Source organism: Stegostoma tigrinum, chromosome 4 (assembly GCF_030684315.1).
Source record: "Stegostoma tigrinum isolate sSteTig4 chromosome 4, sSteTig4.hap1, whole genome shotgun sequence".
Classification (NCBI taxonomy): domain Eukaryota; kingdom Metazoa; phylum Chordata; class Chondrichthyes; order Orectolobiformes; family Stegostomatidae; genus Stegostoma; species Stegostoma tigrinum.
This window is the reverse complement of record NC_081357.1, coordinates 45,557,469-45,585,261: the sequence shown is the minus strand read 5'-3', so window position 1 is coordinate 45,585,261 and position 27,793 is coordinate 45,557,469. Positions and strand designations below refer to the sequence as shown.

The 27,793-nt window shown below is 39.1% G+C and overlaps 1 protein-coding gene across 1 annotated transcript; it reads left to right on the top strand.

The window, feature by feature from the left end:
• The first annotated feature begins 4,522 nt into the window (after positions 1-4,522).
• Positions 4,523-26,270, top strand: olig3 (oligodendrocyte transcription factor 3). The gene is made up of 2 exons (XM_048531505.2): positions 4,523-5,481; positions 25,835-26,270. Exons 1-2 carry the CDS (start codon positions 4,691-4,693, stop codon positions 25,863-25,865), a joined length of 822 nt encoding a protein of 273 aa, XP_048387462.1. The 5' UTR covers positions 4,523-4,690; the 3' UTR covers positions 25,866-26,270.
• Positions 26,271-27,793: the final 1,523 nt, after the last annotated feature.

The following is a 27,793-nucleotide window of genomic DNA, read 5'->3' as shown; positions in this document are numbered from 1 at the left end:
CATGCAATTGGTATTCAAAGCTTTACACTTTCCAAAGCACCGAGAGAGAAAAGAGGAGGAAAGTGTTCGCCCCACCCCCGCCCGTTTTGTGTTCATTTTTATGTTTTCAGCACGCCTGCGAGAGAGAGCGCCGCCTCAGCTCCGCGACACCGAGCTCAGGTTTCAACATTTAGACGCATTTCAATAACTTGCGCTGCAGTTCCGGCAAACTCCGACAGCTAAAACATCACAGGCTCATCTTCAATTTTCATCACACCTTATGAATTTCTTGGTACTTTTTTCTCTCCCATATTTTCGGTATGAGTGCAAGCCAAATTACATTTTAGGTTCGCTGACGAACGCACAGTAATTTTCAACAAAAACTAGAGTATAAACTAATGTTGGCAGTCACCAGGCATCGCTTTCTCATGCATGCAGTGGATTAGGCTAGTCAAATAGTTTTAAAGAAATTCAAATTGTCATTGATTTATTGCCACTGGCTAAAGACAAAAGGCAGGCAACCGAAAGAGATGCTGTTTAATTTTTTACGGGTTAATTATTTACATTTTCATAAAGGATCCGTGGAATTGCACAGGAACAATAGGAGTTACTAGTAGCACCTTAACGAACCCATGTAGACCACACAATATAAAACAGATATAAAATAATTATTAAACGAAATAATTGTTATTCTGTAAGCAGTAGTTAATCTGTGAACCAGCCAACTGTTAGATAATTACGAGTTTGCGTGCATGGGATTTCCATTAAGAATGTTTGTATTTTGCTCACCAATCCCTAGGGTGTGGCTGCAAAATATGTAGGCTAACACCAACTGGGCACTTTCTTTTGATTTTTAAATTCAAAACTTACTTCTATTCACCAAAGACATGACCAAGAGATCATAGAGGACCGTAACATAAGATGTAGGATGTAAAGTAGCCCATCAAGTCTGCTCTGCCATTCAATGAGCTCGTGGCTGATCTGATAATCCTCAACCCCACTTTCCTGCATTTTCCATATAGCCCCTGATAACCCTTGCTGATTACAAATCAGTCCATCTCAACTTCGAGTGGGCTTAACATAAACTTATACTGAAGAAAGAGACTAAATTCGAATTACCAAACACAACTAATTGCCATGAACTGAATGATACTGTCGAGCTTCTAACATTTACAGCATTTGTCAACACAAAGCGAATTGAGTCGAGATTACGTGTGTAAACAGAAGTTATCGATGTAGGGCCTACTGATCAGTAACTCGAATAAGGTAACGCGGCGCAAGACTTTGCCGACCTTCTCCATTGCAACAGCGCCTCTGGATAAATGCGTTCAAACTTGATTCAGGTGGTCCTTTCCAGTTTAGCAACAATTAGTCAACGAGACTTCAAAACGTACTGGCCATCAAATTTTGTTCTTTGCTAAAGGAAATATTGACAGCCAGTCATTTTTCTTCAGAACTGAGGTAGTTGGCTGGTCAGTGAGTAGTGGAGAGCTAGCCAGCGAGTAGTAGTGGCTGATCAATGAGTAATAGAGAGCTAGTGTCAGCTAGACAGTGAGCAGTAAAAAGCTAATCACATTACTCTCAGCTTGATAAGGAAAATCATCATTCCTTACTGCCAGAGCTTAAGCCAGACCCGGGACGTGGTTTATTCAGAGATTAGATTAACTACAGTACGGAAACGAGCTCTTCGGCCCAACAAGTCCACACCTTGAAGCATCCCACCCAGACCCACCCCCATGCCCCTGGACACTACAGGCAATGTAGCACGGCCGATCCACCTAGCCGTGCACATGTTTGGACTGTGGGAGGAAACTGACGCAGACACGGTGTGAATATGCAAACTCCCCACAGGCAGTCGCCTAGAGCTGGAATTGAACCCGGGTCCCAAGTGCTGTGAGGTTGCAGTGCTAACCACTGAGCCACCGTGCCGCTCAAAGCTGACAAGGTGTAGAGCTGCATGAAGGGTCTAGGCCCGAAACGTCAGCTTTTGTGCTCCTGAGATGCTGCTTGGCCTGCTGTGTTCATCCAGCCTCACATTTTGTTGTCAAGGTGTAGAGCTGGATGAACATAGCAGACCAAGCAACATCAGAGGAGCAGGAAAGCTGTCATTTCGGGCCTAGACACTTCTTCAGAAATGGTTTATTCATTCCACTCAGAAAGCCATCTTCAGTTAAAATAGTGAAATCAGTTTCAACCTCCTGCGCACAGTAACCTTTGAGGAACAGGTCATTGCCTGACAACAGTGCAGTTTAAGAATTTAGTTTACACATCACCCTCTCTATCGCTCAGATGTAGAATTGTGAATGCTTCTGCTTTTGGAAATGTAGATGTCCTGTTTTTCAGAGGATTGGCAACACAGTTTGCGTTTGTTTTCTTTAATTTTCCCCTGCCTGATTATTTACTGTAGAAATGAATGAAGGCCCAGGGGAAATTTGACAACCCCTTTCCCCTCAGTGTACACTTTTCTTTTAATTGTACGTTGGTGAAAGCACAGACACAACGAGCAAAGTCACAGAAACCAGTATTTGTAACACAGTCACATACCACCCACTGTGTGAAGAAGTTGCTCTTTAGCTCCCTTTTAAATCCAATCCCTTCTCTCTTTAAACCTATGCCCTCTCGTTTTGGATTCTTCCGCTCCAGGGAAAAGACCTTGTCTATTTACCCTACCCACACCGCTCATGATTTTATAGACCTCTCTCTATAGAAAAGACCACCCCTCAACTTCCGCCCCTCCAGGGCTGAATGTATATATGAATAAGAAGGGGTTGAGAGGGATCTAGGCCAAATTCTGGCAAAGGGGACTAAATTTATTAGGGTATCCAGTCGGCATTGACCACTTGGACCGAAAAGTCTGTTTCCGTGCTGTATAGCTGTATGACTCTGTGACATGTACACACAAGCACAACAAAGGCACACAATTATACAGGGACCATATACACGCTGAAACACAAATACACATTCAAGCGGAGGTGCCCACACATCTGGGAGCAAGTGCAGATTCATAACAGAAAGGTTCGACTATCCCAAATGCTGTGGATGAGGGCTTCCTTCTCTGTCCGTGGCGGTGAGAATGTTCGATTCTGAAAGCAATTTAAAGACCATTTTCAGTCAGGGGAGGATATTCAGAAATCGCTGCATGCTCCTTGCTAAGGGTATGGGTACTACGACTAACCATTCAGCAGGCTGGCTTTGGTGATCTTCCGTTGATCGTTAAGTTTATGAGGTTAATGTACTGCCTAGGAAATTCGATGACTCATTCAACCAATTAACTGGTTTACAATATCAGAATGGGATCTCAAACTAGGCACAGCTCTTTGACGGTCTGCTCATTTACCCTGCACTTCACTTGGAGTGAAACAAACCTTTCCACAGTTACAATACATTATTTGGACGCTAGTTAATTCTGAACAGAACAAGAAAAAAAATGTGGTGCACCGAAATCAAATAAGGTAACTTGTGGTATTTATTTTACGCTGAGCGAATTGTCTTTGCAATATTCTCAGAGGCCAAACAGTTGATTCCTCTTGTATTTTCCTCTTGTATTTGTGTTTTAATCTGTTTCTTAATAACAGGTCCTCTGTCTACACTCAATTTGTTTCATTACTGAAACCCTTAGTAAATAAGACATTCGCAGATTCAGTGGCTCAGCTGCTGGAGCACGCTAGGAGTTTAAACTCTGTAAGTTTTGTAAGGTTTCTAAATTGCGCTTCTCCACTCAATGTTTTTAACTCAAGGGCTATGCGATTTTCCGTCTCTGGGAGGCGGTGTGTTTCTCCTTCTCCGGAAAGTTGTTTCACTCTCATCTCCCTTCCATAGGCTCTGCAATCCCCCGTTTCTTCCCAAAATATCCCAGGGCCTCAGAAGAATCGGTATCTCACAACAAAGATTTTGATGGAATCAAATCTCCAAAGTACATTTGATTGACTGAATGATCATCGACAAAAAGCCAGCCGTAAAAACAATCTCATTCAAGACAGAGACACATCTTGTATTTACAATATGTAGAAAGCATGACTGGGTTATTTACACACATTTTCTTCGACTTGTATGCCAGTAATCGCGTGGTTTAAACGATAATAGAACGTCAGCAGTGTTTTGTGCCAATGGTGGGTCTTATCATAACATTGAACAGATGTGAGCTACAATATTAGCACTCGAATATAAACCGTGATCAAACGGCTGTAGTTTGCTGAATATAGGCTTCGTTGTGGGTCATCTCGTACAATTATAACTTCTAGTTTATTTGTATCACAAACTTTAAGGTGCGGGCCAGTTCATTTAAATGTTCGCTCGTTGCGATGAGTAAGTGTCTCTCTCTCTCTTCAGTTTGCCCTTGGCAGGGTGTCCCAGAGTGAAAAAAAACACAATGAATATGAATAGGACAGAGCTAAATGGAACCGTCAAAGCTGCGCCGCCCTCAATGATCTCCACGTCATACTAACAAGACCATTATGTGTAGGAGGGAGCTTTTGTTTCTTTGCACTCTGCACCTCTATAAAAAGCTTCTTTAAAAACCAAATCTCGTTCTACATCACAACTGCCCAAGAGGTGCAGCCTGCTCGGGGAGCACGCCTGAGCTGGGAGGAGACACGGTGTGGGGTTTTGTTTTGTTGTTGCTCGTTCCTGTCACTGACGTTGAAGGTTGGCATCAAAACAAGGTCTCAAACTATTGACTAGAGAACATCTCATAATAACGAGAGGCAATAAAATGAATTCTGACTCGAGCTCTCTCTCTAGCAGAGCTTCGTCGCCAGACGTGGATGAAATTTGTCTGAGGGATCATCTGCAACACCAGGATTCCAGGATGAACTCGGTGTCTTCCACACAGAATGATCTGCTCCAGCAGCTCGCCAATGAACACAACATCACTACCCTCAACAGATCCGAGGACAAGACGGGAGGCAAGTTCAAAGTGAAAAAGCAACTGTCGGAGCAAGACTTGCAGAACCTCCGGTTAAAGATTAACGGAAGAGAGCGCAAAAGGATGCATGACTTGAATCTGGCGATGGACGGACTCAGAGAGGTCATGCCTTACGCCCATGGGCCGTCAGTGAGGAAACTTTCCAAAATCGCCACTTTGCTGCTGGCTCGAAACTACATCCTGATGCTGTCCAACTCACTGGAAGAGATGAAAAGACTGGTTGGGGAGATTTACGGCGGGCATCATTCTGCTTTCCATTGCGGGACAGTGGGACATTCTGCTGGACACCCAGGACACTCCACATCTGCCCACCAGGTCCACCCCATCTTGGGCAGTGCCCTGACCTCTTCCGCTTCTTCAATCTCGGCTTCTCTACCGGGCATCAGTGCCGTGAGACCTCCTCATTCACTATTGAAAACGTCGTCCGCGCCCCCTGTACCGCTAGGAAACACTTTTCAGCACTGGGCAGGATTGCCATGTCCCTGTACTATCTGCCAAGTGCCACCGCCGCCTCACATCTCAGCCCTGAGCACAGCCAGCATGCCAAGGCTTTCTACAGATGGTAAAGACTTAATGAAGTAAGGTCTGATTTTGGCAGCTCCGCTTGTTATTAAATAAGGACGCCGCGTTGCATAAGAAGGCTGACTTTTGAGTTACGTTTAAAAAGACTGGCGTTGTGTTGTATAAAGTTGTGTTGTCAGCCGCCTCCGAACAGCCAGATCTGATTGCATGCATACTTGTTTTTGTTTTCCCTCTTTTTGAATTGTGAATTTTCAAATCGGCATCTTGTGTGGCCCAACAAGTGACGAAGAGAAAATTCCATGTAACAAGGATTTGGTACCTTTTGTGTAAATAATTCCTCACGGACAGGCGCATGGGAAACGGTGCAAATACAGTCAGAGACAGAATGTGATTTGCAGTGTTTCGAATTCCTATAGTACAAAAGGTAATAAGATTACTGAAATGTAGTTGTTTAGCTCAGGCGTGTCTGTGTTGTCTATGTTTGCTCAGATCCGCATGGCTTGTGGCGTACAAATTCGTTGTAAAAGAAATCACGCGTTCTTCAACATTTGCTGCAACTATTTTGTTACACATCGAAGACAACAGTCGTGTCTTTTATTTTTGTATTATCTCAATGACTTATGGATATATTTATTAAAGCCCGGCGTCCCTGAATGATCACATTTCAATAAAAGTCATCTTAAAACGAAATTAGCCCGAGCGGTATCTTGTTAAATTTGTTACGCGATTTGACCACTGCTTCCGGCCAGTCGAGTTGGAGCCGGTCTGCAGCTCATTGAATTTCGATTAAGCTCCGTGCAGATGATTAAATTCAACTTCCCAACCAACGATTTTGCTCGTGTTGCGACAGTCAAACATGCCGTGCCCACTGATCTGAACAGTCTTTAACGATTGTAATGAGTAGCGTAGAAGGTGCCTATAATAAAAGGTACCCAAACTAATGAGAGGTAGCTAATGGGGCATTACAGATATAATTTATCAGCAACTTTACGAGGCAGCTTACTTTGTTGGGACTTCCGCTATCAATATTGTATGTTGCGACAAATTTGAAGTCTACTTTCTAGGTGCACATCGTTGATAGAGGATATGGTCAGTAGATTGACTGGTAGCAGCGGGCTGCACGCTGTAGCCTGTGTTTCTATTCTATGAATTGTAAGGCTGCCAACCATGGGCACAGGCAGAGCTTGCTACCAAAACATGCCGCAGTTTCTTTAAATGCTGCATTGACTTATGCTAAAATAGGATAAATTCGGAGTTTTTCTTGATACTCTATAACTGCGAGTATCCTTGTCTTTGTGCTAACACCAGTATCACAGCCAGCGGAGAGAAACGGGACTGAGGGGGGTAGTGTTGATGTTAAAGATGGTGGTTAATTAGCTCGTTCTGTCTCTCTCTCTGTGTCTCTGAGCTCTCCGCTTCCCCTTTCTCCAGCCCCTTCGGCGGTAGGTATAGAGCCGCATTTTATCGAATGCCAGTTATCTTTTGCAAACTTCCTTAAAAATAATTCCACAATGCCCCAAAACCTATGGCTTCAGTTTTAAAGAAACTTCGGAGGTTTTAAATTTGGCCGAAATCTTCAAGTTCAAGCTGCGAAGGAGAGAATTGGCGGAAAGTGGGAGGCGCCTGTGTGTTCCCAGTAGTGGCACGCTTTGCAGAGGACAGGAGATGACTTGCACGCGAGGGGGGCCGGGTTGGAACGTTGAAATGCCATCCTCTACTGTGAATATACATCCCATACATTTATTGAGTTCAGAATAAGACGAAGCATAAGACCTTGCACCTTTAGACAGGGCACTTTATAGTAGACAAGACAACGCTGTTTTATTTCATATCTGTTTGTTTTGTTGGGGCTGGGTGCTAGGTTGAAGATCAATTTGCAGATCTTAAAATGTAACGTGTAAATGCAAACATGCCCCGGCTGTTTCAAGTATAGTCTATGAGGATTTGAATCTGCAGAAACCGAAATTACAGATACTACTTTATATCTCTACACGAATAATACTTGAAAACGAGAGAAATTGTTTAAATTAGGACTGCTGTCGTTTGTTGCCGAACAGAACCACACACCTACTGCTTTGAATTTCCAGATGGTGATTTCGTTACTTAGTTTACATGGAATTTAATAAAAACTTCGTTATAGTTTAAGATTTCAACCCCCCTCCCCCTTTACATTTCTTTTTCAACTTTTACAGCCAACACTTGACCAAAAGGCGGGTTTAGTAAAATACTTCATTAAATCATAAATTCGGAAAGGACAATAGTTTTCGGTCCACCTTGCCTCAAATGCATCCTTTATCTGACACAAAAATAAATCAGGAGCTGTCACTGGGTAAATGAGAACACAAGTTGCTATGTTATGGAACCAACCCTTTAATTTGTAATAATAACGATCGGTGGCTTCACTCAGGGGTTCAGACTTCAGTTGGAATATACTTCCTGGCTGAGGAGGCGAGCCTTTCCAAACAAACTTCAAATTCAAAACTGCAAGGCAGAGATGGTTTGAATCTATCATTTCGACAATTAACCATGCTGTATGGCACCAAATGAAATCCGTACGAAAGTTAAGCGTGTGATCTTCTGTGAATTAGTCACTTGGGCCTTTTTGATTTCACAAATGACCTGAGATTGGAAAGTGAAACGCGATGCCCATTGTCGCTGTTTAATCCGTAAATTACACGATAACATAAATCGCTCGATTGGAATTTGAGGCGAATGCATATTACTGTGGAACCAGTGGAAATACTGCGATGATTGATTACAATCCAGCTGCAGAATGAATACAATCCTCTCCGCCTTTTATCTTCCCAACCGGTTGGTTTCGAGAAATTCCAAATGTTTGTTTACAGAGATTGGAAGGTAATTGTTCTTGCTGAACAATATGAAGGAGCCCATCAGATAGTCAGCACAATGAGCATTACATAATCCTTCATTCAGAGCGATTCTAATACAAGATTAAGTATTCCATCTACTTGTGAAATGATGGAATTGAGAGCGTGAACTGAGTCCCCAGTGTGTGTTTATAGATTGGAATGTTCTTAGTTTGTTTTCCCCTGATTTACAGTTAACACCGTCAGCACAATGAAAGGTTTGTAATTTAAAATTTTGTTTTCGGCTGCAAACCACTGAAGAGCGGCGGAGGAGCAGAATGAACTGGCAGATGGAGCAAGATTAACTTTATGCAAATATGTTCCTTTTGTTTACGGCGTTAGCCAGATTACACTGAAATAATTTCAAGTTTTTTAAAACCACACCCGCCCCACAAATCCCTCTCTACCACTCCCCCTCCCTCATACACACTGACCACAAAAAAGTGGCAACTGACGGATTACAGTGCCAATATACTTATAAATAATACCTCTATCAATCCTTCCTTAAAATATTTCATAGAACCGCAGAACTCGAGGTACAAATTTTGTGTTCTTGTGAAAAACGGTAAGTCATGAACGTCATGCTCCTTTGAGATTAATCATAGTGATTTCGTCCGTTCAATTAAATTCTTCTGACGCAGAATATCGAATTATTATTTGAATTCGCTTCAATTTATCATATTAAATTGGAAAATAACAGTTCCGACAGCCTCTTTGTATTTGCCCAAAATAATCACTGTAGTTGTCATCCAGTTCAGTGTTGCTTTCCATCACATAACATCTGTTAAGCTTTGATTTGATGTGTTTTTGTATTACGTGTTTTTTTCTAGAATTTCAGTTAAATCGTTTTGCTGAGCAAGTTCTCTCGGTGTGATATGATGCAATTTGTCACTGTCTGGAGATCGTTACTTGGATTAGTTCGAATAAATTACATTGCTTTGAAATTGATTGGTAATCATGGGATCCGGAAGACTGCGGGTTGCAGTCTTGACCGATTTTGTCTTATTTTTATAAGATACATTTGGCAACATCCCTCTAATTTACATAAACCTCACCACATGGGCAGGTCTCAAAGAGCTTTAACTATGAATTTGCGTTGGACGTGCAATGACTTTCGTTGCCCAGACATCGATTAGAAGAAACAAAAGTTTTCTGGTCGCTTAGAAGTTCCCAAAAATCTGGTAGTTTTGCGTGATGTACCGTCATCTAAAACATAATTGATAACAGCGCGATTTTAAAAGCTATAAATCAGAATACCTTTGTTTTGACTGAAAAGAAACCTCTATCTCACACTTAACGGTCGTTTCATCGCTAAACGAATATGACTATCAGGAAGGTCATTACATATTCTTCCCCAAAATCTGTAACAATCCCAATAGTAACACAAAGCTCTCGAACTGAATGTATCATTCCCTTATTTTCTTTTTAAAATGCTGCTCACGCCCCAAAACATCTCACCAGGGATTGTTCAGAGCATTTTTGTGCTTGCTAAATGGATAAATCTATTAAATTAGTTGCAAAATGTATCCCCGTTTTCTCCAAATTCTCAAAGGACACACCTGTTGGCTGAGCAGCTTTTAACCAGTTTGCTAAACCGATCTGACAGATCAAAGGATCCGGGCGACACACATAAACTTTAACAATGGACTGGTCCTTAGCAAGAGCTGCTGCCAGGCCCAGACTTGTGCCACGGCCATTGAGCCTGCAATTGAAAATAAATTTTATTTGAATAATAAGGACCTCTGCCTGGTCAGAGGGTTCCCCGGCGCTGAAACAAAGGCAGTTGGAGATAACTTATTGACTCAACTGATAGCCTGAATACAGTTCATTACGCTTGCCCACTCTTACTAAATGTGACAGGTTTTAAAAGTGAATTAGGCGGCAGGTGCACAAGCCATTTTTCTCTCCCTCTCGGGAGAGCAGCAGACCAGATATCACCTGATTCCGTGCATACCCGTGTTTGCAGTTCGTGCTTCGCTTTTCCGTGAAGCGAAATATTTAAAGGGGATTTTAGAAGGGGACTAGTGTTTCGATTACATGGCGTTTCTCTGTGCAATGTCGGTGGTGAACGTCGCCAAGTTCCGGTGATGTTGTATCTCTCCGTTTTCTATAGCAGATGGTGTTCACTAGTTGGTCACAAATGGCTGTCATTGAGCGCTTGTCTGCCTGCCAGTAACCCATAGTTCAGGGAATCCCTCAGAGAGTCTATCAGCACTTGCTCCGCAAATAGAACAATCACATCGAATGGACTGCTTCTTCTTGTCAGCCACAAGATGATGTTTCTTGAACACTTTTAAAGAAAGATAACTGTTGCCACACCGACTTAGTGAACATTTCATATTGTTTTTAGGTCTTTATCTTTTTTTAATCGAGCACTGGTCTTAATTGTTGTTTGAGAAAAATCGCGTATTCAGTGGAACAGATGTATATATTCTAATAAAAGTTGCAGACTGGTTGAGTGTAGTCTTTTTAAAACTCAATTGATTGATGCACGCTGCCACTTCTCCAAGAAAAAGCCTTGACTTCAATCAGAACAGAAAGATAATATCTGAGATGTAATCATCTTTAAAATAATGCTTCAGGAGGACGACTCTTAATTTCACAGTTCAGTTCTAACTAGCCAAATGTCTGCCGCTAAACACCTCATCAAACAAACATTGAATTGGATGAATTTCACTTTTGGATTTGTGGTATCCAGCATAAACGAAAGTTTAACGAGGGGAAATTTTGCTATTTGATTGTGGGCATTGAGTTTAAAGAAACGTAAAACAAGTCAAAATATACAATGCTGATCTTAACCCGATGTCCTGCGTGTTCAGTAATACAATTTCATTTCTGGAGATATATTGAAACAATTGCAGCCAACCATGGCCATCCACTGTTCTCGGGATGCTGTGTAAATCGCTGGGTATCCAATTGCTGTGAGTTTGGCCGTTTTTGTACTGCATTATTCACCGGACTTTTCTGTGCATTTTTATCACGCACAGAATAATAAAATGATGTTTAATACTGGACTACCTGTCTGCATTCTTAATTTGTGAAAATGTGAAACACGTTTTTAATTACTGAATTTGGTAGGTGTTTCGTTTCTTACCTTTCATGAGGTGGACATAACTGAAGCAAACGGTAGAATGCAAGGCAGCTATTTACTTCCCATAGGGTTCCATCGGCTGCTGTCTAATATTTCTGGGCTGCAAATGCGTAGGGGCTTTTTCCAAAACAATGGCTGGTAATTAAAAAATGGCCGGAAAGCGGAATAATTTTCACCCACTCAGCTAATCCTTCTCTTGGTAATATTGAAGGCTTCGTGCGTATTGGATTACCGAAAGTATAACACGAACCCAAAGAATTGTACTTTCTTGCGTTCTTTGCATAACAGAAAATTACAATCCCACAATTTCTGACCCAATCCAAGATCTCTTTGCAATCATCACAGATATTCTTGGCATGGGACATGAGATACAAATATATTAAATATCTTTGGCAGGACTGCGATGAGAATGAGAACTCCTCAGTTTGCAAATCTGCAATTTAGACGTAATTAGTTTCGCGGCTGATCTGATCTGTTAAACTTGGATCATTTTTTATTGAAAACGAAGCATTTATTGGATATTGCAACTTTTGACTGAAATACAGTGGGGGTCAATTGAATCTTACTCAGAAAATTAGAACTGCATTGAGGAAGATACTTTTACCGCCTCCAAATTGTGCTTGCTGGACTTCTCAACGTGGCTCCAATTTCATATTCCTTCTCCACAATCTTTAGAACTTGATCCATTTATTGTATTGATCCACTTCCGTTCTGTCGACAATGAACATATCAATTACGCCATTATTTGATCTACCTTCGTATATCAATATTACAAACTTGTACTTTATAAGGCATGAGAAAAATAAAATAATTTTATATGTGAACTTATAAAAAGTATATACTGTCAACTAGTTTCTGACTTGCATTGATTTGGTTGCGATGGGTGTAGTTTAATTATGATACGTACTACGGATTTGAGAATCTATCCTATTTCAGTTAATTTTATATTTAAGGCATACACATATAGAACTTCTAAAAGGAACTTGCTGCTTCATTCATCTCTGCTCTAGCTCTAGTGTGATATTTGTAGTTGATAACATTTAAAGTTTGTTTAGTAACTGACATTTTACAATGTGATATTGACTAGTGAGACAATCCAAAACTATTTGTTATATCAGTTGGATTTATAAATAGCAAGGTTTCTGTAAGGCAACCTCCCCTCAAATGTCATTCGATTGTACTTAGAGGCCTGCTTCAGAAGGGAATCATACGCTGCAGCAGTATGAATTTGTATATCTCTCACGAAGTATTCTAATTGTCTTCTTGAGCATTTTAATGCATATTAGGTTCAGACTTAGGGCTATTTTGTGTCAAAGATTTTTAAGAGTGAAAAAGATTAAATTTCCTCCAAAGTCAAAAGCATCTCATAGTTCTTTATTTGCCACCCCTAGTGGAGGGGAGACCATTAGTTTATTCTCCTCAGATTAATTGTTTTAATATTCTGTTTGCATTGGATAACACCAAACAATTGAGCCCTCACAGGACTGAGGTAATATGCCATCTTCATATGTGACAAACTGTCTAGTTGTCAGTTAAAAATGGCTGCCAGTCTGTCCAAAGTGTGCAATATAAAATGTATGTGTAGCTAAGTCACTACAAATTCATTAATACAGTTATGGTTGAAACTAATCTGATGGTTTGGATAATTTGAGATCACACTTTATTTTAACATTGCAAAAGCGTTTCAATGGCTGTACTTCACGTTGAGAAGAGATTTACCAGGAATATTGATAGTTACATGAATAAGAAATGTTTGGATGGATATGGGCCAACTGCAGGCAGGTGGGACTAGTTTAGTTTCCAATTATGGTCGGCATGGACTGGTTGGATTGAAGGTCTGTTTCCGTGTTCTAAGATTGTGTTCTGAAATATGCTGTATAAATGCAAATCTTATTTTCAATCAGTTTCACTAAAATTAAAATACTGATTAACTGAATTGAATGAAAGGATATGGTATTTATCCATTTGGTAACAATTCATTGTTCTCAAATAAAAACAAATTCTTTTTATGTCTTTGATGTTATGGTTGCACAGGTAAATACTTTTCTGATACAGACAGGGAATCCAACAACTTTCCAGATTCTGTTATTAACTCTACAAGGGTTATTGTAAATTTTAACATGTCACCAAGCTAAATGTGGCTTAACAGTTTTAACTTAACCTAAAGGCAGCCTAGTAAAATAGAGAACCTATTTGATTTTTAGTCTCTGATCCAAGGTTATTAAGGTCAATTATTGCAACCTCAAATACCAATCTATCTGAGGACTTGTGCTCTATGTGGTTCTTGTCTTTGTTTCTGTATTTTTTTTTATTATTCAGCTACTCACTGCTTTAGCAAACTAAGCCATTCAGAGCACCATCCCAGTAATTTACAGTGATCCGTGTTGCTGTGGATGAATCTAAAATTATAACTCTCATTATAATAGTCATACATTTATAGCTAGTGGCATCAATACACAAATGGATTTTCTTTCCAGAACTTTAACCTTCACTGCAACATGGAAAGAAATGTTGATTTCCCTGATTCTTTTCTCCATAGTCCTCATATCCAAAAGGCATTGGTCCATTAGTAAAGTTTCCATGAATGTTAGTCATCATCCAGTCATTCCCTCAGCGAGGCACTCTTCATGCCCTACTAACCAAGACATTGAGGGCTGAGGGGACATTCAAACATGAAGCTTGATCCTGAGTTCACCAACATCCATGTGCACAGACTTCCAGCAGGAGCCACTGGATAACAAACCAGTCGTTTTCTGCTTCTCAATGTAGCAATGCCAAAATGAATTGCAGCAGCTTTTGGGCCACTCTAGTTGTGAAGCTAAGGTCTCTGTTGTCTTCATGTTTAGCTATTCATTGCTTTAACCATTTGAGCCATAAAGACCCAATCCTAGAAATATATAATTCAAGAAAAAAATAAATGATCAAAAGCAAAATACCATTGATTATACGTTCAATTCACATAGTTATGTCCTGGTTATTGTCAATAAAACATCACTTTATATCACAACTTTTGTCCAGAAAAATGCCATTCAATGTTGGCAAGTTTGCTCACTTGAGAAACTTGTGTCCTGTTTTTTCTATTTTTACTTTTCATTATGGCTGCACAGACATTTGATAGCCTATCTGAAAGCAGAAGATATCGTTAAAAGTTTTACAGTCTGAACAGAAACTGTTGCCGATGTATGTGAAGCTAAAGTACTGTAAATCATGATGTATAAGTCATAATCACCCCTGAAATTTAAAAAAAACTTTACAAAAATAAGGTCCATTTTTACACTGTATAAAATTTGAACCACTACTGTTAGTGCAGGAGAAACTCAGCAGATCTGGCACTATCTTTGGCAGAATGTTTTCATTTGTCTTTGCTGGTCACCATGTACAGTCTGCTTCGTGTGGGCATAACTTAAGATGCACTATATCTTCTTGCGTCATAGCCCATAAGTAAAGTATAATTCTAAAGCTATATTTCAGAGTTAGAAAACTAAACCTGATCCCGAATACAATTGGAGTCCTATCATACCTGTTATAAAAAACAAGGACCAACATTCATGTCACATGTAGGCATAAGCATTCGTTTTGGCATGAGAAATTGGGATTGTCGTGCGCACTGGACCAATTTATAAAATATAATTTCTACCAGTGAAAATATATTGGTGAATTTGGGCTATTACTCTGAAAATGACCTTTCATATAAAGCATGAGAACAGTCACTGAAAGCAGGTAGGAGTTCAGTTTTTGAAGGAAGGAAGACCATTACAGACTGAAATCAGAGATGATATCAGAGATTAGATGACCATATTGGCTGAGTCTCAAGGGAAGTGTGCGAAATGAATCAGATTAAACGAAATTGATACAGTGAATACTTAATCAAACAGACAAAGGTAGTCTGCACAGCTAATTAGGGGCAAATAGTGTGTCCCTCTTGTACCTCATTTAACTGACAAATTGTGCAGACAATTTTAATGGTAAATCTGTTTAGCAAAGAGATGGCTGATCAACTGACAGCTTGGCAAAATGTGGTTTCTGCAACACCACATGATGCTTATGTAAATTAAGCCTGGTACAGCTGATCTCATGCGCTGACGTCTTTTTGAACCAATGTCAGATGGGGCTCTTACATGCAGTTTATTGCAAAGTTGCATTGTTCGGTCTTTCTTATTTGTGATTATAGAGAGTTAGCTGAGCAAATTAGCTTCAGTTTGAATTACATATGATATAGTTCATTTTCTAGTAATGTGACAAAGCAAAAAATCCAGGTTTTTAAATGCTATGCGAATTGAAAGTATATGGTGTTCTGCCACACCATACACCTACAGATTCATAGTTATAAATTCTTTATCATCCCTTTGAGTATATTATACTGTACTGATTATATTCAGCACATGCTAGAACAACACAAGCATATATTTTAAAATCTACAAATACCATGTTGTAAAGAGTAACAGATATTTACATACAACAAAACAGAGCCTGTAGGGAACATTTTTGATCTAAAGACTTAAAAAAAACATTTTTATAAGGTGGTTGGGGGCCTACAGGTGAGATATTTCTCTTGCTATGCTGCTGTGTGATATCAATTTAGATGCACACACTGCGTGTTGTTAAACAACTCTGTTGAAAATCATGAGAAGATAAATTTGGATTGGGTTGAGAGCTGGTCATTACTTTCACCAGGATAGCATGCTACTAGCTGGATTCTCCAAATTTCCAGCAAATAATGTTGTTTTGACTGACTAACACTAAGTTAGATGGCTGTAGAAAACCTTCCATGTTATCAAATTTGAAAGCAACCAACTGTCCCATTGTCCGTTGCTTCTTGGCTTTTCATAATTTGTAGGTAATAATAAAATAAACAATGTGTATAAACCTACACTGATGTGTTTCAATGGAGTTTTTCTGGCATTCTAGGTGTATGACTGCTTTCAGCAGAAAGTGCTTTCCATGACATATTTAAAGTTTAACGTAGCAGGTCTGATAAGTGCTCAAATCTTGTTCCCATGATTTGCAAGTTAGTGTAATCAAACACAGTTGAATATTCTGCTTTATGAGTTACTTCAACCAACCATTACCTGAATTATGGAAGGTACATTTTAAAAAAGTCCTGACTTTACATAGTGTCTTGCAATGACCATAGGACATCCCAAATGTTTTTTGACAATTTAATACTTTTGAAATGTAGACAACGCTGAAATGTGGCAAATGTGGTCACAATTTGCAAACAGCAAACTCCCACAAGTACAAATTTGATAAATGTCCCGTTAATCAGTGCTTCTGATGTTAATTGAGAGATATGTATTGGGTAGAAATCAAGGTACCTCATCTACTCTTACGTGACAGACCTCAGGTTATTGTACTTCAAAGTATTTGTATGTGGCACTGATGCTGTCTTTTGAGTATCTTGCCGTTCGGTGTACCTGGTGCAGAGATTGTGCGAGAATTTCCAAAGGCCAATTGCCAGAATGATTAATATTCAGTACACCTTTCCCAAACCCAAATCTTGTCAAGTCTTATCGATTTTACTTTCATGTTGCACTATGTAAGACCACATGGCATTTTTTTAGCAGTAATGTTTCTGACCCTGCACAAATGGGTTGGTCCTTCTGCACGAGGGAGAAGGCACAACATATTAGACTAAATTCTTGGACTAAGCGATTAAGGACAAAATTACATTGATGCCTTCTTGTTTAAAACATGCTAGCTTCATTGTATAATTCTGAGAAAATTCTGAGGAAAAGTCACTAAACTTGAAATGTTAATTCTGATTTCTCTCCACAGATGCTGTGAGTTGCTGAGCCTTTCCAACAATTTCTGTTTTTATTTCTGTTTTCCAGCATCCACAATGATTTTGGTTTTTATTTCACAGTATAATTATTTTTTTAAAAGATGAAATGGTTTCTTAAAATCAAAAGACAGTGACAAAATAATTTGTATACCATAGAAACTTTTAGAATATAGTCTTTCCACTTTTCATGAAAGTTGTGGATATTGTTGTTTTATGTATCAGCACTTATTTTATACATATAAAACCATTTTGGTTTTGAAGATGAGTGTGGAATTTCTTCCTAGTTTTCATAATAAAATTACTCAATAATAACTCATTGTAATAAAATTATTATTTCATGTTGATGCTTTACAGTCTAATAATCATCTTTAATGCTATTGCTGAAAATGTAAGTTACTAGTACAGTGGTAAGGTTTGATACTTTATTGGGCTCAATGAAATCCTCTATGAAATATGACCTGCATAGGCCATTCTGTATTTTTTTAGCACCAGTATAATAGGAAGCTAAATCAACCTAAAGTGGATGAAAATCTGATTTACCTCATTTTTAGCAGATGTTGACGTTCTGCATGTAATCTGGTGCTTGTAACATAGTGCTAAATATATTTTGGGAAAAGCCAATTGCACACATTTAGAACTCCAATTTGATTCAAAATGGAGAGATCCACAATACATGGAAAAACATGAAGAAACTTTGAGCAAGTGTTAATTTTAACTTGGTAGGTGCAAATGAAATAGTAATGTCTACTTTCTGCGTTACATTGCTGTGCCAACTTAACTGTATAATAATACATGGAATATTTTTAAATACGACCATCCTATTGTTCATCAAATATTATATTCTTACTACGGGCTAAAGAAAACATAAAAACAGTTCTTCTGGTTTAAATTTTGATTTTTAATGTATTCCCCTTTGAACCTTGAGAATCCTGATCAGATCAGATAGATATTCATGTTTAAAATACTTAACATCACACTTTCTATTTACCTCCATGTTAAAAGTAAATAGCATTCAGCAACAAAGAATCATCATAAACTGTCTCTGAAAATTCAATTTCCTTGCTGAACGAACTCTGCATTACATTTACAAAGCTTGTTCACAGTAATTGTGTCTGTAATGAGGAATGGTTGTGGATTCCAGACTCTCTAACGGCCCATGTACTCCCACCCAAATGAAAATCTGCACCCAAAGGCTAAGGGATAACAACAGGAACAAAATACCTCAGGCATTTCTGTCAATATTTGTGTGCAGTCTACTAAGATTAATAAGTGTGACAATTTCTTTGCCAGTTACTGTTGCATCAATATTATTGATGTGGACATGCTTCTGGATATATCACTGTTTCGTAATGAAATATATATTACAATAGTAGGACACGCCTTATGTATGTAGATATTTTTGTTTGAAAGGCTGTGGAACTAAATAACTATCTGATGAAAATCAATTTGACTGAATTTAAAAATGGAAGCAATATGTAGCCAGCCTTGAGAATGTTTAGGGGAAAAATTCCAGGTTTAAAAATGTATGATAATAATAGTAATCATTATTGTGTGGGATGCTAATTCCACTCAGCCATCTACAATTTATATCTGAAAGCAGGATATACTATTATATATAGAAAGAAAAAAAAACTTTTTTTGACCTTAAACACAGCAGAATGATGTTTCGTGATTTACACTGCTTCATGTGTTTGGACCAGTTACTTGTATTACATGACTTCTGCAGAGCCAGAATTGCTATCTGGTGGCACAACACCAGAATACTGAAGGTACCAAGTAGAGATTGGCAGTAATCCTGTGACTGACAAGCCTCACATTTGAAGTCATCTCCCAATCTTAGCCCTTGTGTCTGTAGGTTCTTAAGTGTTGAACTTCTCATATGGTCTGACCCTTCTGATAAGTGGAACAAATTTAGTTTGGATGCTTCACTACAGGAAGATAGGTGGGGTGCAAAACAAATATACTATTAGGAATGGACAATAAATACTCACCTCGCCAGCAGCACCCAATGAAAGAAGCAATTTTTAAAAAAAATTACGGTCTTAAGTTTTTTTTATCAACCAGTGATCAAGCAACATTTTTACAGATCATATGGTTGAGGAAGATATGTAGCAAAACAAAGGGAAAAGGTTGCCTCTTTGATAGCGCAGTATTGTTGATCCAGCTTGTGTTATGATATCATCTGTAGCTTTAAATTATCCTCCATAATTTCATTACAACAAAGTAATTCGGGTTGGAAACACCATTATCGATAGATATGAGTCCTGGTTTCCTTAGTTTAGGGCCAAAACTCTTTTAAACTAGAAATCACACAGCATTATAATAATGCCATCTGTCTAATGTAATACATTTCTTGGGATTTCGACCAATTCCTCATGGGTTGCCATCAGATACAGTTAATAATGACACTAAATTAGTATTGACCGTTAAACAGAAGTGACACACCGATGATCTTGTCCCACACTCTCAGTGAATGTTCGCAGTGAGCGGTTAGTCGAGCCTGGGATGCTTTGCATATATGCCTAATCACACAGGCACAAAAAGTACAAGTTCCTACAAGGCTTGAAACTATCCGTACGGAGAATTACTGAACGGTTTAACTGCGCCATTTCAGTTTTAAAACTAAAAACAGGCGATTACAGCATTCTTCATCAGACAAGAAATCACGCCTCTTTCTAATCTTATCGCATTGTTTTCGAGATGATTAAGTGCCAATTCGTCACCGGCACTGCGACACTCACAAGGAAAGACGCAACGCTTTCTCTTTTAATTCTGACTGGAACCGAGCATACTTCCAACAGTTTCTCGTTATCCTGCGTGTTTTGCAGCACTCCCGCACTGGGCACACTGTTTAGCACCAGTGCGCGAAACTAAAACATCTGTGGGGATGTAACATGACAGATTTGCAGCGAGTCATGCAAGCCGGCCTAAACAAAAGAGACATTGCAGCATCAGGACTGGCGATTAAAAGTGACAGCATCCAAATCCTTTTTAATGCCCTCGAAAGCTGGAGGAGCCAACAAATAATGAGGTGATTTGCTTGAGTAGGTGCCAAGCAGCCAGTACTGCTGTAAAATATGCATCCTTCACCGAACACTAACTGTTGTGCAATAGAATACAACCGCAGTGATCAATTTTCAGCAATGCATGACTATTTGTTTGTGTCTCCCTTTGGCCATAAGTTCTACGCGAGAGTTCCGCCTACTACTGGAGCTGGAGCTCCCCGCTACTGACCCGTCCGAAAACGCAGGCTTATTGTGAAGAGGATGAGTCTCTGTGGCGCCCTCCAACCACGTGCTGCACTGCCGCTCTTACCAAATACAGCACCGATATTTTCCAGCCATGAGAAACGAAAAAGCCCCGGGTTCATGAACTTTCGCACACACACAACCGTCTATTTTAATTCCCGAATCAGGAGTGGACTCACATTATGATCCCAAGGAAAGTCATTGTCATTCAACCAAAGAACAATTGAAGTTTCTGTTCCGACGCAGAAAATTGTTGTTATCTTTTAGGTTTATCGCTACCAATTGTTCTGTTTTCCCTTTTAAAAGTGCGTACAAGTTGACCATCCATGATTCTGATGGATCCTCTTCCCTTAACTGATGCTGTCTTACTTGGTGACTTTTTCCAAACGCATTCTACTTTCATTATTGATCACTTGTGGTATTCTTCTCTGCGATTCTGTCCAAGGGGAGCCCTGACAGACAGCGTGCAATCTCCACCAAGGTTAGGACAAGAACGAAAGTTCGATGGACCACCCACCAAGCATGAGCCCAGCCCAGTAGGTCGAAATGCAGTCTGATCCAGCCAACTGAGCAAACCGGCCCTGCAAGCAATTGCTGTGGCAACGCAGACATTTCACAGGGATGTTGTAGCGATGTTAGAGGGTTCAGCTTCTGTCCATCATGGCTGCTCCTGCTTTTACCTTCTGTGTACGTTGGTTGGATTTACAAGTTAGTGCTCAACCTGTTTGACTGTTCTAGAAAAACATTTCTTTTTTGCTCACCAAATCCTGGAATTGGACTTGAGCCCATGGCTTCTGACAGAAGGAAGGACACTACTCATTGGGCCATAAGATTTCTATCCTGTGATAATATCGAAGGGCAATTATGCAGAGACTCTAGCCTATACTCTGCTAGTACTCAGTACAAGTGGATGTTGTGTTCTTATTCTTTCTCAATCTCCTTCCTTTGCATCAATACCAGTGAGTGGGAGAGGTTTGGAACTGTCTTCCACAAATGGCAGTTAATGCTAGACTAGTTAATTTTAAATCTGAGATAGATAAATATTTGCTAAGTGATAGTGTCAAAGGACTTGGAACAAAGGTATGTACGGCTGGACCATGGATCATCCATGATCACATTGAATGGGGTGCAGGCTTGAGATGAATAGCCTCCTTCTGATCCCATGCTCCTAGTATCTCCTGTAGATCTGTGATTTCAACCTGGTGGCCCTCTTGTTTTTAACCTTTGGTGTGAAACAATAATAAATTAAGCTGGAGCTACATTCACGTCCTGACCTTTTGTTATTTTCTCCAACAAATTCCCAAGATGAAGTATTTTTCTGGTTTGCTCCATTAATTGCTAATTATTATTGTGAGACTTGTGATTCTGGTGAGATATTTTGCTTAGTAAGATGAGAGTCAAGGTTGTTGAAGTTATTAGATTAGGGAACAGAATACTTTATTGACAAGTTTGTGCTGTTTTAAGAATCATTGATATTTTTGTGTATTTATATACTTTTTTGAGTGTCTGGTTGGGATGGGAGACTTTCGGTGGAGCTTTGCCTCAGAGATTTCCATTAACAGCATGTGAATTGTTTACTTTTAAAATGTGATTCAGGAGAAAGGTAATATAATTGATGAATAATGAAGGTCTATAAAAAGTAGAACAGGAAGAATTTGTGAACTGCGTTGAATTTACAGAAAATAAAATGACCTTCTAATTGACCTCGTGCCATGCATAGAGAAATTCATGTTTAATCAATCTCAGTAAATGCCTCGAGAGGTAACAAGGTGCAGAGCTGGATGAACACAGCAGGCCAAGCAGCATCATAGGAGCAGGAAAGCTGACATTTCGGGCCTAGACCCTTCTTCTGAAGAAGGATCTGGGCCCGAAACATCAGCTTTCCTGCTCCTATGATGCTGCTTGGCCAGCTGTGTTCATCCAGCTCTACACCTTGTTATCTCAAATTCTCCATCATTTGCAGTTCGTACTATCTCATTAAATGCCTCTGTGGGAATTAGACACTGAAGTTTTAAAAAGCATGTCTTGCTATAACAGGAGCAGAGTTGTACACTGTGTATCGCACAACAAAAAGTTTTGATCATTCTTAAACAGCATATCATCAAATTTATAATGGATATTGTTGCCAATGTATTGTATGATTCTGTAAAGCAGTACTTTTCAACCGGTGTGCTGTGACAAGGTGAGAAGTGGGCGATGAAAATTTTGGAAGCAGCTTCAGTTTACATGCAAACACCAGGCAACCCTGTTGTAGGAACATCTCCCAATGTCTGACTAGTGAATGGTGCTGTCCCTCAGTAACTAGGGCTGGTGAGTCTGTCACCTTTTGCTTTTGCATCTTTCATGGGCTAAGCCAGTCAGATTGTACTCCTCTGCCACTGTGGATCATCAGATCCATGCCTAGAGCAAAGTGGAGAACGCAGTGAGTGCAGGAGTTACAGCCGGAAGAAGAGTTGGTGCTCCTTTAGTGGAGCTAAGTCTGGGGGAGATGGGTTCACCTCACCACCTCACGTAAGCCCTGCTCTTCAGTGGGGGACAGCTCAGCTGCTGCTGTTACTGTTGCTAGTGACAAGCTTCCTGTCCATGACTGAGGTACATAGTGATTGCTACTAGATGGCTTCATGTTTTGAGAGTTGGCTGGATAATGAATGGGGAGTGAGGAGGTCGTGGGGGAGCGTCACTGATGATTTGGTGCGTCCATTCCTACAATGGCATAGTTACTGGATGTAATGTTTATAAATGATCAATTCAGCTGAAAGTAAAGTGTATGTGCTGTGGAATTGTTCATAACAGTGAAGTATGCCTTGACGCTGAAAATGTTGGGAACCAATGCCGTAAACATATTGAGTGGAGCCAGATCAAAAGCTGGACCTCTGTGAAGAATTAAGGCATATTGGAACTATATCACAAAATCATTCAACCAGTTAGAGCTTCGTTTTCTAGTAACACAGCTTGCTGATTGTACCAACCAGCTGCAGTAATGATTTATCATCATTGCCTAGCTAGGAGATTATTTCAAACAATTATCATTTTTTTGGGAAATATTGATATTATTTTTAATACACCTGTTTTAACTTTAGTTACCATTCCAAATGGATGTTTTCTAAACAATTGAGGATGTAATGCAAGTTATTAAACATCAATTTTGCAAAGAAAAATGCACTCGGTATAATTAATTCTACACAGCTCAGCAGTTGTATGTTCGACTAAACTTGTGCTTCTTATGAAATCAAATTTGTTAATCTGGATTAAATTCTGTTGCATCTTTGGCTGCAGTGAATGCTGTTGCACTATTTTGCATTTTTGGCATGTCTGGTATCCTGTTGGGCATCAATCAGATGTTGAAAATACAATTTCAATGTAATAGTTGCAAGAGTACCTGGGAGACACGGTTTCTAATTTAGTATTGGCTGCAATTTTTAAAAAAAGTATGTTGATGGGATGTGGGCGTCACCAGATAAATCAGCATTTAAATCCCATTCCTGATTGTCAACTACATGATTGTAGCTCACATATAAGGCAGGCCAAGTAAAGATGGCAGATTTCCTTCTCTATTTGTAAACCAACTGGATTTTTACAGGAATCAATAATCACAGTTCCATAGTCACAATTTAAGTTACCTTTTAATTGCAGATTTTATTTTTTGGTGCAATTCAGATTTCATGAGTTGTCACAGTAGGATTCAAATCCCGCTTCCAGAGCTGGATTACTACTTCAGTACCTTCTCCACGAAGTGGAATGCTGTTAGTTTCAAATCCCCCTGGAAAGGCAAGTTTTTCAAGCCAAACTAAACTAATGCAACTATCTGCACTGCTATTCCATTCTTTTATTGAAAAGAGTTCACTGTCTCTCTTTATTAATTCACTTATGTGTTTGTTAGAGAATTGGACATTGCTGGCTAAGCCAGCATGTATTGCTCACCCCTAATTACCCAGAGGGTAGTAAAGAGTCAATCACATTGCTGAGGGTCTGGAGTAGCATGTAGGCTAGACCTGATAGGGATGGCAAATTTCCTTCCTTAAAAGATACTTGTGAATCCAATGGATTTTTATCGCAATTGATAGTAGTCACATGATCTTTATTAGACTAACTCCCTATTCTAGACATTTTATTGAATTCAAATTTCACATCTGCCATGGTGAGATTTGAACCTTTTCCCCAGAATATTTTTCTGTGTGTCTGGGTTGATAATTAAAATGTAATCAACAGTTGAAAGCCAATGAACAGTAAAGCAATAAAGACTAAAGCGACAATGGAACTCTTCATTCTCAACCGTTGTTCTGATGTGACTGGACTGAGTGACTATTGTGAAAACACAGTTAAAAAGTCAACAATACATTGGTGATTACATAAAGTAAGAAGTCAGAGGGCATTTTCCCTGACAGCATGGGAACTGTTCGCTGGAGCAATTTATTAGTTATTTATTATTTATTGTCCTGAAAGTGTAGTGATACAAAGTACACCAGTGTCAAAAAGCAAGGTAACTGCTAAAACCGTCCATTTCACCAAACACCTTGTCATTGGTAAACATTTCAGAGAGCCACTGAACATGAAAACTTGATAGTCTGACCTGGAAATGATGTGATCTGATGTTGAATAAATGTGGAAGGTGATAATATTAGAGGAATAAAAAAAGAGAAAGAGTTGTATACCTGATTATTAAATATCTTCGTGAGAAATGCAGCATGTAAAAGCAGAATCTTTTCATAAATTTATTGGTTATGTAGGAACACAGAAATTGCTAGATGAATAAGATGAAGATCTTTTTATTCTTATCTGCCATCCTGATTGTCTCACCATGCAATGATAATAATGTCATTGAATAATCATGGCAATTAATCTTAATCAATTAATCTATGACAAATTCAGAAGTTGACAGAAGTAAAATATGTAGTAATGGAGAGTTTTGGGAACCATAAAACCAGGGCATTTGTTCCTTTCTTGCACATCGAAAGAAGTAACCCTGAATTTGCTGGGTTAGCTGACATGAGTAAAAACTAAACAAAGCCTGCCCTATTGAAAGATCAGACATACAATGGTAACATAATCACAAGAACATCATTGGGTTATGTTGTAAGAATTTTCTGTGTTTTCTGAAGGGATATGAGTGTGTTTAAACTCAGTGCTGTCACTCAGCTCACTGAGCTGATGATAATTTGTCAGCAAAAGAAAGTGAGGTTGGCCACTGTGTTGTGTGGGTGAATACCCTATAGTTGATTGGATAACTCAAAACTCAAAGGTTTATAGTCTGAATTGACAGCCTACGCTGGCTCGCCTTGTCAAGATTAGTTAAAATCAAAAGATAAACTTCCTTCCAGAAATAATGCAAACTGTTTTTAAGCACTGCCCAGTTAAGTCATGGCATAGCTAATTTTAAAAATCATTGCGCTTCTATTAAAGAAATGTTTTTGTTTTTCTTAGAGCCACAGAGAAGTTTGCACATCTGGACTGACCATGTTCCAGGATTGTCACCATATTTACTCAGAGTGATCATCACTATAAGCTACAAGATCAAGACTTCTCAGTGACTGAAACATTAGTCTCTAGTTAAGTTTTCTATGAATGAAAACACTTTAAAGTATGTTGCTTCCACTTTCAAAAGTGTATTTTTGAATCAAAAAAGTTGAAGAATGAAGGTAACAGAAATTTCTGTAAGACAAACTACACATTGCAAACTTTAAAAAAAAGTTACAATAAAGAAGGAAACAGGTGAAAGTAAAACTCAACTCAAAACAAAAAAAATGCAGAACAAGAAAGAGAGAACTGAGAAACTAAGCAAGAACACAACAAACCCAGTTGGTGTCTGAAACATTTTACTTTTACATTAAATTGTATTCTGGGCATTTAATTTACTATTTCAAGCTATAACATTCTAGTATTAATGGTATTGTTGATATCTGAGTAGATTCCTTGCTTAAATAGTAGGATATAATACTGCTTTGTGCATTGCTTTGAATTGTAATCCATCTCTGATGCTGTGAGAAATACTGCTGGAGATCTGAGAATAAATATACTAATGTGCATGCGGAAATTTTTCCTTGTGGAAGGGTACAGTATCTCTTAATTGATCAGATTTCATTGTTGTGCCTGTCATTAAATTATTTTTTGTAATGAATGCTGGAGGATTTTATACCACGTATAAAACTCCCTACTTTGTGTCCTAAATTAGAAGAGAACCAATTGACTTACCCAAAATGTTATGATTAATGTTTGTTTATTTGCACACAATTACAGATTTAAGATAGACACAGTTTTTAAATAGCTGTGAGAAAATTAAAATGACTATAGGTAACGATTATAAATATAATGGATTAAAATGCTAAAACAATAGAGTGCAACTGCTATCTTACAATATTCTAGCAATGAACAATAATAGGTCAAATATGCATTAACCATTGTCACACAAGCTTCAGAACTAGATAGTTCTGTGGTTGTCATTCTTCTCTTAATAATTAGCCCGGCTCTCTCTCTCTCTCTCTCTCTCTCTCTCTAAGGTTTCTTTCTGATAGTTGGTGAGGTTGACATGTCATATGGTCTTAAGACGCTCCTTTTAAAGTATAATACACGATTGTGTTTTGTGGCCACAAAAAGTTATTTGAATCTGTCTAGAATAATATCTACCTTTCTTTTGTTTCTTTCAAGTAATTTTCCATTTCGTCCATAAGACCATAAGAAATTGGAGCAGAAGTAGGTCCATGGAGTCTGCACCACTATTCAGTGCAATCATGGCTAATCTGATAGTCCTCAACACCACTTACTAATCATACTGTACCCACATTCCTGTTTTCTTACCCCATTTTGAATGACACTCTGTACCAAGGTGCCGTGGTCAGGTCACTTAGCCTCCCTGCAGGCCTCTCTCTCATTTGCACAGTCAGCGAGAACATAATAGCTGTAGGGATCAAGGTTACACAAACACAACTGCTGGGTCTCCACAACTGTTTGACTTGCAGCTACATTCACCCGTTTCTGAATATATACCAAATTTGAAATTCCTAGTCTGAGGTGTTCAACATTTGGAACAAAGTGTCCGGGTAACCTTCTCCTTCCCTGATGTGGTACAATGTTCAAAGCTTGGATTTTCACTCCTCAACTCGAATCCAAAGCTCCTTGAGCAACAGACACTTATCGCAGAAGAATATGGACCAAATGTGGGCAATTGGAACTAGCTGAGTTGGCACCATGGTCAGGGTGGACCAGTTTGGGCCAGAGAGCCTGTTTCCATGCTGTATTACTGTATGACTCGATGACTGTATTTGTTCTGGATCATCATGATGCCCAGCAACTTCTTTATCCTAAAGCAGCAACACGTCACCCGTCCCACCATCATTATCTTATTTAATTTACTTTATTAATTCATTATTCAATATTCCATGCTTT

What these genes read in the sequence shown, in the direction of transcription:
- olig3 (XM_048531505.2), top strand. Translation starts at nt 4,691, where the DNA reads ATGAATTCTGACTCGAGCTCTCTCTCTAGCAGAGCTTCGTCGCCAGAC. An exon ending in GATGGTAAAGACTTAATGAA is followed by an intron (nt 5,482 to 25,834) that starts GTAAGGTCTGAT and finishes TGTTTTTCTTAG; the next exon opens with AGCCACAGAGAAGTTTGCAC.